Below are 17,769 nucleotides of genomic sequence, written 5' to 3'. Positions count from 1 at the left end.
AAATCTAGATGTCTTGGAGCAAAAATCTGCAATCATATAAACACAGTTCACTGAACGAAATCTACCCCAAATCTACGTCTTTTAATTCTGATGCTAATTTGGATAGCAGTTACCCAGTGGTTTTTTTTTCCCCGTGCTGCACTATAACAAAAAATTTACCCAACTGTAAATTACTCCCGTATTTCTACTTAAGTCCCTGCATTTCTACTACATTTTAAGAAATAGTATGCAGTTTCAACCCTGTAACAAATACAGATTGTTAAGATGTATACAGACTAAATGAGACTACCGTAGGAGTTACACACATGGAAGTTTTTCTGGTTTTTACAAAACTGAGATGAATTCCAATTCCTTTTTGTCTATAATGTATCTTTTACTGAGTCTTTTTTTCAGTATGATTTTAACTGAATCTAGGCAACAATTAAATCCTTGATTTCAAGATACAGAAATTATCACCTTCACAGCATGTTTCCATGCAATATAAAATCCTCCCTCTCATTTAAGTCAAGTATATGTTTCCATAAGAAGAGAAAGGACTACCCTGTGACAATGACATTTTCCAGTATGGTCATATAGACTTCCCAACAACAGACAACTGTTTGGATTATCATAGGGCATATAATAACACATAAAAATCTACTCAAACCTCTAGAAAGTTTTCAGATCTACTTGCTGCTTTACTTGTTAAATAATAACATAAACTCCTTCTACTATAGTCAACGTTTTCAATTCTGTTGAATTTCATTTTTTATCATTGGTAGTTCATTTGTTCAAAATAACTTTGTGTAAAATTCAATTCTCCACAGTAAAAAACTGCTATTAATCACAATTATGTTCTGTCACTGGCAGAAGTTATGTAATCTGCTGTTCTTGTAGATCATTATTCCTTTTAAAGAAAATGATTATTCCCCTTAAAGACAAGCATTAGAAAATCCTAAAGAAGGACAGAAAAAGCCTCTATTGTTATTAGAATATGAGCTGTTAATTCATGAAAGAAAATTATACAGAATACTGTGTAAAAGCTGTATCTATGGATTATGTTTTTAACTACAGTTTTTACCACCTTTATACAAGTAAAATTCCACAGGAAATGTGTCTAGGTACTGTATCTCGAGTCACTGATGATGCTTTGATTGCATATTAAAACTCTAGTATCTGTGGATTTGACAATTTTCTATAATCCAAATTTTCCAAAAGACTACTTTAGATAGAGGTACAGGAAAATACTACTCATTCTTCAAGTAAAAACAAATAGAGTTCCTCCAGTCCCAGCAGTACTTACCAGAGCAAACAATTCTAGCACTCCTATAAAAAATAATTATTTTGTTGCATTTATTATATTTCTCTCTATAGAACCTAGGATGTAAATAAGACTGCTACCCTCTCTAATCAAACATGGTAAAAATATGCAGTACTTCGCAATTGCTGCCCTACAGAGCTCACAGTCTAAATAGATATACTAAGCAAAGAGCAGGGAAGAATGGTAAAACATAAAAGCATATACAGCAACAACAGCAAACATCATGTGGTTAAATGTGATTATTTCCTGGCATGTCTAGACTGTATTTCACATAAGCATTTCACAACATATAAAAAGACAAAGAAATTAGGGTGATAATCTGAGAAAATAAGAGCTTTCTTTTGAAGAAGTTTTGCTTCCAAAATGGAAATAAACACTGTAAACATCGTAAATATCAAAATAAAAAGTCTGATGAGACACAGTCATACTACATATAGACCCTCAGTGATATAAACAAGGACTGCAATTGATATCTTGTGGCTTGCTATTAAGAAAATTAAATGGTTTTAATAGTATAAAATATAAGGGGATTTAATTTTCAGCAAGTGTTATAACTTTTTGTAAGACTATCATGATTTATTTAATTTTTTCTCCAATATTATTTGAAAATTATCTAGTAATTCAGTAACTGTATAACATTATAACATGCTTGCAATAAAAACATCGTTCTAATTAAATGCATGGTCAACATTAAACATGTCAAATACTTGCAAATGCTTAAATTTAAATATGTGCCTGAAGTTCTAATCCTGAAAAGGTACATACATACATACATAGGTTAACTGAAATACTCTTATTTGCTGCAGCGTAAACCCTTGGTATTTAAAAATGGGTACACGTCTATGTACTTTTCTAATGATGATTGTATTTACATAGTATTATTTATATTATCTTTTTTTTTCATGTAGAACCCTGTAGAATTTATGAGTCACAGGTCTGTATATAAAAAAGACTAAATAATTCTGACAATAATTCTGACTATGTCTGTGCAATCAGGTAACATCAATTGCAGTTGGGTTTATTTTTCCCTATATAGCCTCTCAAAAAGGCTTTCAGGTGAAAAACAAACCCTCCTTTGTGTACAGACCTTCAAAAGATTCTATCTCCTTGTCTCCATTGTCTAGGAAAAGTAAAAAAAAACAACAAACAAAACAAACAAACAAAAAAAAAAAGGGAACCAAAGCACAGGGGTTAAAAACAACAGAAGTTTTATAAAGGATACAATATATACGTTAAGAAGGAACGAAAAAAAGGAGTGTATATGGCCATTTAGACTGATTTTGCACAACACATCTAGTTATCAGAAGTGGAAAGGTGAAAATAGATTTGCTATCAAAAACGTGTTTATATTGCTCTGTTTCTAAACATTTTGAAAAATGTCTCCGTTGACCAGTGCTTTTATAAGACATTAAAAATAAGCACAATTACAGTACCAGCAAAACATGAATCATGAAATATCTTGCTGACCTTTCCTATGTTAAAGATTATTACCTCTCTTCTTGCTCTTCCTGTTTCAAGATGCAGAGGTTTTATATTAGCGACCTCTAACCTGCTCCATGTGAACCCACAAGTGACCGGCTACTCTCCTAACTCCCAAAAGAGCCAGAGTTCTATCACTAAACAACATACAGAAGATCATGTCCTGTGCCTGTTGAAGCCAATGACAAAACCCCTATTGAATTCAAAAGGAACAGGATCATGCCAATAGTTAGTCCATCCTGGTTCCTGTGTGCTGTATTGCACTGTTGATGATTATTGTACTGCTGATGATGCATTTCAGCTGAGAGTATTGCAGATATTAAAACATAATAGAAAAAAAATACCATACAAAATTCAATGCTACTATCAAAACCTAATACTGTACACAAAAACTCAAGAGATCTCAATTATAATGCCAAAAGAAAAATAATAAATATAATTGACTTTCATGAGCAATTTCGGAATGTCATTAAGGAGAAAATCATACACTTACTTCTCTCCAATGTCCCTTTTGGTGGGAGCTGAGGTAACTGCCTGCCCCTTCGACCTACTACTGGAGTACTTGATGGACTTGTCTGAACAGACCCAGTTCGAGGATGTGACCTATGAGACACATATCAAAACACACCATAGCCATTAAATGACAAATTAATTCTTCAATATCATCAAGAACTGATAACATGACTAAGTAGGCTTTAGATCACTTGGGACTCTTGCAGTCCCATAGTGATGCTATTATCTCTTTTCAGAAAAAGACCTGATTAAAAAGAGAAATCTTTCTGTGAAAAAGAAGAAAGCCAGACTAAGGCTGAACATCCACAAGATGTTTGTTTGCTATCAAGCCAGAAAATGTACTGTGTGTATATTCATGTGCGTATGGATATAATATCCACATACACATAAAATTATCCAAAGGTCAAATTCAACGATCTTTACTCAGCTTGTATTTGGTTAAATTACCATTGAGCGGCAATGAGATTACAGGGATTTGTCTAAATAAAGTAATAAACTGAGAAAAGACTCTGGTATTTGACTCTAACTCTCACTAGGGATTTGATGTTACTAACTCTCACTTTCAGAAAACAAAAGAATGTATTCTTTTCTAGTTCTAAAATAAGGAGAGGCTGTACTGAATCAAACAGATCAAAATGTAGTCATCTTTTTATTGTATTATGTTTATTCAACCTAAGAATACGTATAGAAAGCTTCAAAATGTCAATCAGTAAAGTATAGCACTCAAACAGGAACAATACAGACTATGGCACAGTAAAATGTAGTCAGAGAAAATGGTGGTTAAAATGGTAATTAACAGACAAAGTTAATACAGTCCATTTAAAGAAACTTTTTTTTAAAAAAAATAGTTTCATTTGATGTTGTTATGATGGTTGTTCCATAAGCGATGTTTGATGAACACAAACAATTTCTCATTCTGTAAGAGAAGAATATGACAGTTATGAGGTGCATTATGTGGGAAACCATCCAGGATTCCTGATAAATGAGAAATCACAAACAAATGTAGTCAAATACTGTTAGCAAACAAGTTGTAATGGCAGCCACACCATTATATCCAGAGTAGAATATAAATGGTGTGTTGGCACTGAAAGGGTTAGTATCTATTGCTACTAGTGATCAGCTAAGGATGAAGTGATACCAATTAGCTACTGGGAAAATAAAATGGTGAACTGGTGGGGCAGAAGGGGATTAGTCTGATTGATTTGTCTGTTTCACCTCGGTAAGGCAGGTGAAGGAGGGGCAGATCTTCCAGTCATTAATGAAGGCATCGACCTGATGAGGTTTGAGTCAGGACGCTCTGTGGATCGGGAGCGGGAGTTGGTCCGCTCTAGCATAGGACGTTGCTCTGTTGATCTGGATCTTTGATATGGCTGTCTATCTGCTGCTTCACAATTCCTGTAATGTTAGTCAAAAAGCAGCTCAGTTGACCTTTGACTTCTCTATTAATTATAAAATATGCTGCATGACACTGGTTTGGAGCAAATAATTTTGTTATGTACTTTGGACAGGGGGTAAATTTTCTGAGTTCGCTTCTTGATAACATACAGTTTTTTTTACACATGTATGATTTGGCTTGCTCCGTACTCTTGATAAATGGACTGAAATGTTTCCAATGTCTCAGTAATGACTATCCATGCAATAGTCTGTTTCCTGACAATTTCTGGGTAAAAAATATTGTTATTTTGTTAATTAATACATCAACCTTGGAGGAAAAGAATAGCTGACAATGTTAGTCTCACTAAAGCTAAGGACTCGTTTAATTGTGCAGCTTAATTGAGTATTTGTACGCACATGACTACATTTTTACAGACTGCATTATCTTTAGAAGTAGTACTCTTGCTTGTACGAAAGTCCACATTCTAGATGTTATAATTACCATGTACCACTGTTAATTCTTATTAGACTCAAGATGTCTGTCAAAATACCAGCTAGGCTATAGTGATAGATTCATATGCAGTGCCTGTACTGCAGTCAGATGAAAATCTACATCATTAGTACCTGTAGAGCTTCCACCAACTAGATAACGTTTGGTTTCTACTAAAAAAATCTTCTAACTCACATCCTAAAGAACTGTGCCAAAACAGAAATTAATCAAGCTCCACCTTTTTTCAGAATGGAATTGGTCTGTTTGCAAGGAGTAATATTTGGTAGTGACATCCTAAAATACATAAAATCAAGGTAATTTTAAAAGTAAATCCATACCATGATGGAGCTACTTATTAAATTCACACTCCTCCCAACTCTCCTTGAGTAACGGAACAGCTACAGAACACAAACGGGGAACATGTACCCTTCAGGGCTTTTCCTTGAGCGAAGTCATGCATTTCACAATGAAGTTAATACAAAGGGTGACTGGATGGTGATTGAGTGTCACAAGAAGCCAAATTTTAATTAGTATCAAAAAAAAGAGAGACATACCACAGCCCCATTAGGAAGAGTCTTACGTTATTAACACCATTTTATTTCTAAAAACCATACTGAGACAGAGTATAGCTGTCGCTACAGTGGCAAACTTTGCTGAATGGGTTGATAAAAGATTCATTAAAACGAATGTCTCTTCAGGCCTTCCATGAGGTAATTAATGGACTCCTAGAACATTCAAAGGATTTGCCACAGACAAGTTCAGAATAATACCATTCACCATGAACCGACATCTATAAGCTCCTAACAAGCAAACACACCACAGCGAGACACGTAACGGTAATTATAAGCTGAGCGACTAAAGATTGGAGGAAAAGTCCAATGAGCCTGGCACAAAATCACAACAAAATTACCTCACTTCTTCTTCTATCAGTTCTGTTTCTGAATGGGAAGCTTCATCAGCAAAAACATCCACTGTTTCGCTTCTTTTACATTGTGGATAGACAAAGAAACACAACCTTAGCTTTGATAAGAATGTTGCTCAGTTTAGGTAACTGTTTAAGAGGGGTTTCAGTGCTATGGAAAGCGAGAAAGGTGTCAGCCATCTGCATGGTGGTTAAAAAAGTTACCATGGGAATAAAATCTTAGAATATTGGAATGAATTCTAAGAAAAAAATGTTCCTAAATTCAGCAAAATTACAAAAGAGAATACAACCAAGGTCTAGACAACCCACCCCTACCTTATGTACCCACATGTTTAGGAAAATTAGTGAGCCCACAGAGACTTTGTTCTTTGGGTCTGTCTCACACAGAGCACTAGAACAACCCTTCTCCTCCCAGTCAGTGGGGGTCTGCTGGAGCACACAGCAGCAGGGATTGGGCAACACGGCAAGAGGCATCATTCCATTTTCTATTTCTCTCTCCTTCCAACAGCAAGCAGGACACACAGAAGAACAGGTGAGTAGCAACCACGATTCACATAAACACTTCATGAGAGGTTCAGCCTCTTTCACTTGTTACTCTAGGGCCTTATTCTCTTTAGCTGTTGTATAAAAAGCATTTTTTTTGCATGTTAGGGATCTGATCTATTAGAAGGCAGGGAGGCATTTTTACGGTTAGCACCAATAGCAATGGCTTAGTTGGCAGGTTTTTTATTCTGCAGATCATGGAGCCACTGTAGCTAATCATCATGCTGCCATAAGGGCCTCAGAAATTTCATATTAAATGGTTAACATAAATAGTTTGTCACAATCTGCAGTGATTGGACAGTGGACCTTTTGCTTTCACATAAAGCTTTGGCCCCACTGCTGCTTTTGTAGACTGAAGGATATGATGACTAAGTTGAATCCTGAGGAGAAACTGAATTGTTGCCCTCAAGTTACAGGCTACACGCTTCAAATCTCTCAGCACCCACAGCAGCAAATGAAAGGCCATACAAGAATACCGACAGTCTTCCACTTGAAAGCTTCACTGGGTGGTTTTCCGTCATACACATATAAAGGATAATTCAACAGACAAGTTTTACTGTCTGGAGTGAAACAGGCATGTTGTTTGTCCTCGCATCTTTTTTGTCTTTTTAACAGTACACATGTGCTATATGAGCCAGGTCTTCAGAAATGAACTGTTCCTTTTATGGAAAACATGTCACTTCAATAACTTGCTTGGACAGTGAAGCTCCTCACCTACCACAGCACACAACTATGTGTTAGTATCACAGTCCAACCATTAGCATGGAGGGGGAGTTTTTAAAACACCTCAGTGAATTAAAAACAGGTTCTTAACTTTTCAGATAACATTCTTTAGGGCTTATACTCGTGGATGAACATTTCCTCTATTCTCATTGTAATTCATATCATATGAATTACTGATTTTTAAAGAGAGAAATAAAATAGTCTAAATTGAAGTATTCAACGTCCACATAACATTTTAATGTATGCTAGAGCTGTTTATCTTTATGCTAATAGACTTTCCGTTATAAAAAATACAGTTAATGAAATGTCAAACAGTGACCTCCTCCATTTAGTACTGTCTGTCACAGCATCTTTCTACCTTTGCTAAGGAAAACATGCATGGAAGGTGGCCTATTCCTCTGTCAGAGTCTACAAGGCTTGTGAGCATAACTCCCCTATGCTGAGAAAGAGTACAGCAATAAGTGTTTGCCTCTTAACCAAGCACACCTATCACTCTGAAACTCTCTGAGCTCTCTGTAAGCCACCATGCAGAAAGCTCTGTGAGTATTCACAATATAATTTAAGATTTCAAAACTATCAAAAATTAGAATTAGAATCTCATACTACTTAGGCACCACTGTAAATTCTAGTAACTACAATATCTAACCAAAGGTGCTACAATGTTTTCTTTTTTAACTACTGATTTATCTGCATTGTTCTACATTCATATTCTGAAAATTTCAAAAGCTAACCTTTTCCCAATGCAGAAAATAATCATTTCTAATTTTTAATTTTTCAGATTTGTTACTTTTCTTAACAAATAAAAGGAGAATTTTTAACAAATGAATGCATTCATTGATCTAAACTTACGTGTAGAAAACCCTCATAAAAGATGGACATTTTTCAACAGTAAGCAATCATAACAGCTTACAACAAAAATAAGTTATTTTTTTCCAAAAATAACTGAAATCAGTTTATTCGAAAGCCCACGTTAAATTCTTTTACTGTGTGCAAGATTAAAAAAGCAGGCTACGAGATCATGCCAATCACAGTTTTAGTACTAGGTTAGTTTTGTAACAAAAAACTGAAGAAATAAAAATAGAATTGCTGCAGGATTACAGTACACTACAATTCAGCTCCTAGTGCATCTGTTTTCATCTAGAAACACTGAACACAGAACAAGAAAAATACAGTGATATGTTTTCTAATAATCATAATTTCAAAGTCCAGCTAATATACAATGGTAATACCTGTCAGTGTCTGTGGATGGCTGCTGGATTTCAATCCTTGGACATGTTATTCTTCTACTAGCTATAGGAACTTTGCTGTTTAGTCACAGACACAAGATCCTCTGTTAGCATAACACAGATAAGCATGTCTACAAACAAGTGAGATTTCTAGTACCAAGCAAACTTAAATTTGAGTCATAAGTATTGTAATGGAACATGGGGAAATGGGATGGAGCAGTATACTGCCAAATACCTAGACAAACTGGTGACTGGATATCTCACTCACCTATATCTATAAAGAAATTTAATATAAAATTATGTGCTGCTATAGTTTTCAAAAGCCAGGAATGTAATGCTTTTAGATACCCTTGCAAAATAAACAAAAATAAGAAGCAAAGCAAGATATTTTTGCTGCAGTAATATTCTATATTGCTTTATCTGCATGTAGTACATATATCTATACACGAACATACAAACACTCATATGATCTATTCACATTCACATTACACTGTGGTGTATGCGATAACTACAGGTATATCTAGATGACAGTCACAGGCATGACTAAACTGTAACATTCCAGTTCCTGAACTACCTTTCTACTCGCTAACTCAGCTGAGTGGACAAGGCAGAGAACTCAGCTGCAATCCCGGGCACGTTGTGCTCCACACTGCTATGCGCGGACTGCTCCACCTACAGAAACTCAGTTGCTTACAGCTTGCTTCGGTATCTGTATATGGTATTGCAGTCATTTTGGTAATTCTGTTGTGGACATATCTAATCATACTAACGTATGATAAAATTATAAAAATGCTTAAAGAAACAAAATATAGCTGTATCTATAGAGACTTACTCTCCAAAATATGTTTCATCATCAATAGATTGTAAGGTTGTTTAACTACTGAGGAATAGCAAAGCCCTGCTCTAAGTAGGGAGTTAGATCAGATAGTTTTTTCAAGGTCTTTTCCGATCGAAATTAGTTTATAATTCTACAGATATAGTCAAAGCTATTGAATAGCTATAGAATAGCTATTCTAGCTATTACAATCAAATATCATAGAATCATAGAATGATTAGGGCTGGAAGGGACCTTCAAAGGTCATCTAGTCCAACCCCCCTGCAAGGAACAGGGATATCTCCAACTAGATCAGGTTGCTCAGGGCCTCGTCCAAATCAGTAAGTAGTGTCGATCCTGGTACAATTAAGACTGAAATGATGTGCTGAAATATTTCGTATCCTCTTTATCTGTAAAATCAGACGCCATTAATTTTGTGTATTTTGGAGGAATAGAAAAGCAACTTGTACATTTGAAGGGAAAATAGTAAAAATACGTTAGCAATTTCTTCTTCACAGAAAATCTCAACATTAAACAAAAGGAAGTGGTGAATTATTTTGAGAAAGAGTCTTCTTAACTCCTAGTTAACACTGCCAGTTGTCACAGATCTTATTTGTAATTGCATTCAAATGAAATCAAATGAGATAATAATAAATAACAATAATAGCAATAATTTAACTTAACTAATTAACTTTAACTAGTTTAAGAATCAGTTTCCAGTGTTTTACTCAAAAGTAATTTCTCAAAAAATGAACCTTCCAGGCTACCATTTACACAGAGGTGAACCAATGAATGCAAGTAACATATATGTTCCCTTATGTCTCATCAATTTATTTAGCTTGCACTAACTTTAACATATTAACATTTATTCATATTTTTATTCTGTATCTACAATATGAAATGCTTGGAAGTATTCCTTTCCTACTAAATAAAAAGTCCAAGAGACTTAAGCAGATTTTTGCTATAAATTAATATGTTAAGTGTTTGTATTTACGTTATTGTTTCTGGTACCTGTAACATACATTTTCATCTATATAGCCAGTCGCCTTTTACAGTACCTTGTATTTTGCCAACTACTTTCAACATCTTTAACACAAACCCTCAATAGACACATATTAAAGAATCACATTTTAGGAACACATATCTTGACGTTCATGCGATGACTCACTGAAGATTATGATAAAACTCATTAGCTTTCAAAAGCTGGGAACTCAAAACTCTCCAAGAGGAGAGCTGAAATCCTCTTCCTCCCCCAGATCAATTTTATATTCGAATGTACTACTGCAACTCTCTCCAATACAATAATTTAAATTCTAACAAAAAATATTGGAAATATTCCAAAGTATAAGTGTTTCAACTTTATATTATAACTTTATTATACAGTTTTTCCCAATTCAGAATATCATATCTCAGCCTCTCAACTTGAATGTTACATCACAACGTATGACCAATGACAGGAACATTCAAGGGTTTTAATGAACATGTATTTCATGATGACGCATAGAAAATCTTGAGAGAGAAGCAATGAGAGAGAAGCATTTCCTAGTAGGGCTTGAACGTTCAAATGCGGTTCAGCTGAGCATTTAAACTATAGACTAATCAAGTTAATTAGTTGTAGGTTGAAAATTAAGTATGTATCTAAACATGCCCTTGTACAGTGCAGGGCTAAATGCAAAATTTGAAAAGTACTAGGTTCTTGGTGGGTTTTTTGTTGTGTTTTTTTTTCCTCAGATCTTAAATATAACTTTATATATATGGCATGCTGTATTTAGTTGGCCTTTATTCTTCCGCTAACATTTTAAAAGACTAACAACATGGTAGACATTTAATTAGTAAAATATCATAAAGAGCTTAATACTGCAAATAAATGTTTATTTGTTTTTTTAACTTTTGGTAATGGACCTGTGATTCTGCACTCACTGAAGTCAACAAGAGTTCCATCACTTGATGAAGCCAGGATTTCAATCAGAAAACTCCAAGATAAGCAGTTATGTAAGACTTTATTATCTTTTAAGCTCTTACGTTACAAATGAGTAAAATAGCGTACTTATTTCTGTTAAAGGCATGCTGTAAACCCATTGATCTTAAAAGAATCTGATCCATTTCAGTAGTCTTCACTCTATTAAAGTATGTTCTATGCCTTATCATCTACCTAGAAGTCATACTGGTTCACAGCAAATGTTCTTATCTTTCATTTCTTTTTCCACAGCTTTTTTGAGCTAAATTTAAATGGGGAAAGAGAGTACTATGAAGTTTGTTTTTCAGGTTATAAATCTGTTTTTTTCCCCCTGATATTTACCTACGTTAGCATCTATACAGTACTAAATCTAAGACGAGTGAAGTAAAACAGGAATATTTCATGCGACTATCAAAAGCAAATACAAAAGCCTTGTTTACTCTAAGCACTTTCCAGCCTTCTTCAAATGCTGTCCATTTTCAGCAGGCTTGTGTGCCTTCCCAGAAAGAACTAAAATGCATGGCTCTTGCCATAAGCACAAATTAAGTGTATACTTCCAACACTTAAAATTGAAGAGCCAGCAAATAATGGCACTCTGGCTGAAAAAGCAAGGGAATAAATATGGTCTCAAGTAAGCCTCTGTGGCTGCACTAATGTTGAGTCAAAAGACTCTTACAAACCTCTCCTCTTTAGAGAAGAGAGAAACTTGCATTAAAATGTTGAAGGATCAATTCTGGTTTTTACCATATTTTTTTCCTTTCAAGTTGATGAAGTCACTTACGCTCTCCTTCAGTCTCTGAACTCCTTAAACATAATTCCTGTATTAGTCAACACATACAGGACAAATACAAATCACAATTTTATATAAACAGCATTAAGACTGCAGGTGAACTGTGACTAATCCCTTTTATATATATATATCTCCTATTTTCAATATATAGTATCATTTTATATGGTTTGTCATATTCAACTGAGTATAGACCAATAGCCTTCCAGTGACCTGTTTCAGGTACACAACTATTTCTCCAGAGAGATACATTGACTTGTATGACCACAAAGGAATAAATAAAAACACAAATTCAAAGTATTGTCAGTAATTAACTTGCTAATAAGTAATTAAGTCAATATTCATGCACAATTTAGATATTATTATTTGTATGCACAAAATTATAGCATTTGAGACCCCAATGTATAGAATTACTTTGTATAATTTCACAACGAATATTTTTCAGATACAGTTTTGTAACTCTTAGTCTTCATCAAAGAAAAGTTCTTGGTAACTCTGTGGGAGTTTCACTTAAGAACTTCAGGATTTACCGGCATTTTGGACCCACACTATACATTTGTTTGTTTCAGTCAGCCAAAATATGCTACTAGCACAGTTTAGCTCCAATTTACAAGACACAGAAGGGCAGAAAGAAGCAAGCTCTATGCACATTCACAAAAGAAGTAAAAATAAAGAACAAGAATGTTGCAAGAACAAGAAGAAAAAGAAGGAGAGGCAGTAAAGTTAAAGAACTAATAGCAAAGAAAATCTGTGCACTCCCTTGATCAGAAGCCAACTGCAGCTGGGAAGAACTGAAAATTGTAAGGCATACAGCACTTTGCATGGCTTATGCATCAATCACACAGGAAGTTAGACAGTTAGAACTGGGATTATTTCTAAAACTAAAAAGTATTAGGTCTCAAAGACACATTACTCAACACTGTGAGTGCAGGCAGATATTACCAGTCTAAAAGCCCTTTTTCATTAAAATGACCCTGAACAGTGAGAACATGTTTTAAAAATAGCTCAAACATAATTAATGTTCTTCTTCTATTTGTAACTGAATAAAGCAGCTTAATCTTGGAAAAAAAAATAGCACACAAACGTGCCATAGTTCTGAGTCAAGAAAGACATCAAGAAAAATACACTTCTTAGGAATAACTTTGGTATAATTATAAATGACCTCTTATAAATACTAGAAATACATTTTAGCCATATCTGTAACACTACACTCTTTACTTACCCATAATTTTCAGCTGTACCATTGACTACATGATCTGCCCATGAACTTGCACCATTGTACCACCTTTACGATGCAGTTAAAATAAAGAAGTGTTATAAAGAAACATGTATTATTAATAACACTCTAATTCATATGATATGACCACTTCTCAATAAAATGAGAAGCTCTTCAAATGTTTCCAAATAATTTTGCAGATTTCCTACTTTCGTTTAGGTATGACGAAAAAGATATCTTTTTAAATTAAACCCCAAGCAAATTCTGTTTAATTTTTTCTTACATAATTCTTAATACATTTCGCCTTTACTCTTTTGAGCAGTTTAGCCCTGAATTTCAGTTCCATAAAGACTAACAGATCCCCTATCTTTTCTAACACAAAAGTCTTCATGTTTTCAATGGTTATTGAGTTTGTGGAATAATTACAAAATAATTGTGGAGATACATTAACAAAAATAACATTTTATGTAGCAATAATTTAAAATACGGCTTTTAACTTCAAATATCTGACTTTGTAAAATTAATTTTTCTATTTGATAGGATGGCTGGTTTTTACATTTAGCTAAGAAGCAGAAGAAAAATCACTTCACTCAGATCAAACAATTAAAAGTAATTACATTTTGCACCTACGTTACACTTCCAGATACTGAACACGGACTACCTAAACTTTTGCAGCATCATTTCAGTAAATCAGTTGAAGACAACATAAAACACATGTAGAAATACTTCATCTTAAGTAACACAATAGAGAAAAGAAACAAGGGGACAAAAAAGCTGCTTTCATTTTGGAAACCAGAGGGTAAATTGTTTATATGCCATTACTCCAGTATATCAAGAGTATATGTAAATCATCCAATATTTGGTTAAGGAATTTCCACTGAAGCTCTGGAGTTCCAGATTTTTCAGGATCCTGCGTGGGTAAAGTCTTGGAACTGCAATTGTCCCACCACTGAATTATTTCAACATGACAGTGAGTGAGAGGCAAGGCAGGGATTTTCAGAAAAGACCAAGGAACCACCATATTATCAACTTGGATATAAATCTTCCATTGTCTGTAGTGAAAATCCTAGCCAAAGTCTGCAGAATGAACTTCTTAATGTCTTGAATACACTTATCCAAGGGTTTTCATGAATCTGTTCCCAGGAATCATGGCAGAATACATGAGTATTTTTTGCATGACTCCATTTTTTTCCAAACTTCTCAAATTTCAGAATCTGATGTTTTGCAATATGTTTACAAATGAAATGTCAATGTCATTCAGCTGTTCTTGTTTCTTCTATATCAAATTGGATGGTATGGGGAATGGAGTTTTTTTGCCAAGTTTGTAGCCAGAACAATGACTGGATGAAAGTTCCTTTAGTTTAATCTAATTTAGCTTTAAATTAGATTTAGATTTAGTTCAATCTAAATTAAAAGACAGTTGGAGAATGACAGGTGTATCTTAATACTCTCCCTGATCATCTGTATCCTTAAAACTGATGCCAGTCTCTTCAGTTAGCCAGTATTTTAGATAGGACGCTTCTGTAAAAGTACTATATTACAGACATCATAAACATATAAGCATGGCTTTAAATTGCAGTGCACTTTAGTTTTTATTAAATGTGACTGTGTTTACCCATAGGAATGAAATAAAAACAAAATTTCCTGCTATTAGTTAAAAAATAGTTCCTGCTTTACCTGCTCCTGTGCTGTAGACAAAAATCAGATACTGACTTGAAAATGGACAGAGAAATATAAAATATCTAATTGTGTACAGGGAGAGGAACATCATCTTGCTTCTTTCTTCAGATTTCTTTCTTTTTGGACTTTGCCTAGCTCTTTAAACATGAAATGCTGTTATGAAAAAACTATTTCCAGAGACACTCCAAAATTTTTCAGATTTTGCACCACATTTTAGTTATATCATGTTCACTGTGATACACCATGTGCATACAGAAATTTAGGAAGAACAATAGTACTTTCAGTCCTAGCACAGCAAGCACCCAAAATCAATTTCAAGGTGTTTAGTTAGTCATTTTTATGTCAATACGGGGAGTAACGTCTAAAGCTGAGGAGCTTCGTAAGTGACTCAGGGTATTTAAGAATGAAATTGAGAATTCTAAATTGTCCTGTAATCACTCCTAGTGACTGAAAAAGTTAGCCATTAGAAATTTGATGCAGTGAAGGGATGAAAAACCTTCAGTTGCATCTAGCTCCTCTATACTATTTGGTTTTCCTCCCACATCCAGTAAATAAAAAAATTTCAAGTTAAGAATTATGCTTAAAAAAAAAAATCCAAAGTCAGGTTAAGGGAGAGCTAAAAGAAAATCAGGCACTTAAAACTATGGAGATTAGTTGTTCTGTATTTAGAGAAATACTGCATAAAGTGCACTGTAAATTTAAATATCATTTGTCTAGGCCAATTAAAAATTTTAGACTACACTTCAGAAAAAATGTATTACCCAACTTGATCTATTTTTACTATATAAATTAAAATACCTTTCAGGAGTATAGGTTGTGTCGTCATAATATGAATTAGGCACTCTTCTCTCCTGCCTAGTCCTCCTGAATATGGAATAAACAGCACAGATATTTCAGACATTTTAAAAGGTGCATCTTTCATTAAGTTTTACCTCACTGCATTATTAAGAAACTGGTGAACACAGAGCACATTTATCTACAGTTCAGCAGTATCTTCTGAACATATTTTTTCATATATATCTCATTTTAAACTTCTACTTTCAAATTATATTCAGAAATAATTAAAAACATACTAAGAACACTTGATCAATATACACATATTTCATAGGAGTGAAAAGTTACATCAATAGGAAAACAGGATTTGAGCAACTGAGAAATTTCACAAAAAACAGGATATGGGTGTTAGAAAATTTCTGACTGCAAAACGAAAGCCAGAAAACTAAATGGAAGCAAAATTTTGTTTCCTTAAGTGCAGGAACAGAAATTCTGCCTGAAATAAGCCTCACATCCTGCACAAAACGTGCATAAAGCAGTTTTTATTGGCTTCTAAACACTAATGTCACAGGCTAAGGGAAAAAAATGAAAATAGCACATAGGTGTTCTCGGTGACTAAGCTGAGTTCTGAGATAGCAAGCTGAGAAAGAATTTCATACAGTGAGGTTTTCAGCAGATTTTTATTTTGGAGGGAATACTGATATTTTAATTTTAAAAACAATTGGGATAAAAATCTTGATAACATGACACTGACTTTGATATCATGTATATGTCAATCAATTTAAAATAGGTGAATGTCAAATTATGAACTTATCTGTATAACTCTACAGGATTGTGAATTGGGGGATATAAACAAAAGCTTAAGTAAAGCTTTACATGTCCAGCCACAATGCCTCATATATGTTCAATCTGCGTAGCTGCAGTAGTGTGATACCAGCCAGTGTTACCATGCTGACTATTACATTAAAGTGTCAAGGAAAACTGGAGTGGGGTACGGAGGAGCAGGATGTCCTTGAGAGAGCACCAGGCCCAAAGGGCACTGAAGTCACTGCAGCTGCACATGTGCCTATTGTCTGTCCTAGGCATGCACTGGAGCAAGAATTTTGTCAATGCTGCCTCCATTTCTTCTGGGAGGGAAACAATTGGACTTCTTCAAAAGGAACTATCACGAAGACAAAATGAGTGCCGTAGCCTAAGAATGAACTCAGAAATTCGAGTTTTTAATAATGTACATGTGTCCTAGAACTATTGAACTAAAGACTATCAAATCTGATAAACAGTAACTGAAACAAACTTCAGCAGAGAAAAGACGAAAGAGAACCAAGCAGTCAATGTGGGGAAAAAAAAAAAGAAAATACTGCCAGAAGAGACTACAAGAGTTAATGGGCTGGCTGTGAATGACTACAAAATAAGCAATGAAAGGAGCCATGAATAACAAAGGTGGCAAGTAATTTTGACTGATATATCTCTGTGACATATTTGCCTGCAGGACATCCACACTGGTGGATTCACAGTGACATAAGATACAAAACGCTCTGTCCCAGATGACTTTTCGGAATGCTGGACTGTGCAGAACAATGTTTGCTATTTTGATTAACAGCAGAAACTGGAAAGTTATTTCACATGCTTAACAAACTGAAAGTTAAAGATGGGCAGAGAGCTGGTTGCTTGATAACATGACACTGATTAAGTAGATGGAACTAAGACGACAGGAATAATACCTTGACCTACAATAATAATGTAATTTAAGGTAAGTATTAAACTGGGAAAAAGTGTAAAGATAAATGAGGAAATATAGTTTAAAAAGTATTTTTTCATGTATTTCCAAAAAATAAATAAAGAAGAGGAAATGACTTAGTGTCTTTTAATGGATGAGGAGGAACTGGATAAAGACTATGCTTTAAATCGTCCTTAAATACCTAGAAAACTACTGTCAGAATATGAAAAGACAAAAAGGATTAAGAATTAGGA

The 17,769-nt window shown here is 34.4% G+C and overlaps 1 protein-coding gene across 1 annotated transcript in view; it reads right to left on the bottom strand.

The window, feature by feature from the left end:
• The window catches only part of RIMS2 (regulating synaptic membrane exocytosis 2), a 504,339-nt gene that overhangs the window by 132,719 nt on the left and 353,851 nt on the right, over window positions 1-17,769 (bottom strand). The window contains exons 19-20 of the mRNA XM_086609332.1: window positions 4,508-4,687; window positions 3,273-3,382 (exon numbers count right to left, since the gene is read on the bottom strand). Of these exons, the coding sequence (XP_086465458.1) occupies window positions 3,273-3,382; window positions 4,508-4,687 (290 nt within the window). The remainder of the gene's footprint in view (window positions 1-3,272; window positions 3,383-4,507; window positions 4,688-17,769) is intronic.

This window comes from Tauraco erythrolophus, chromosome 3 (genome assembly GCF_009769465.1).
Source record: "Tauraco erythrolophus isolate bTauEry1 chromosome 3, bTauEry1.pri, whole genome shotgun sequence".
NCBI lineage: Eukaryota > Metazoa > Chordata > Aves > Musophagiformes > Musophagidae > Tauraco > Tauraco erythrolophus.
This window is presented reverse-complemented; position numbering and strand designations above follow the sequence as displayed.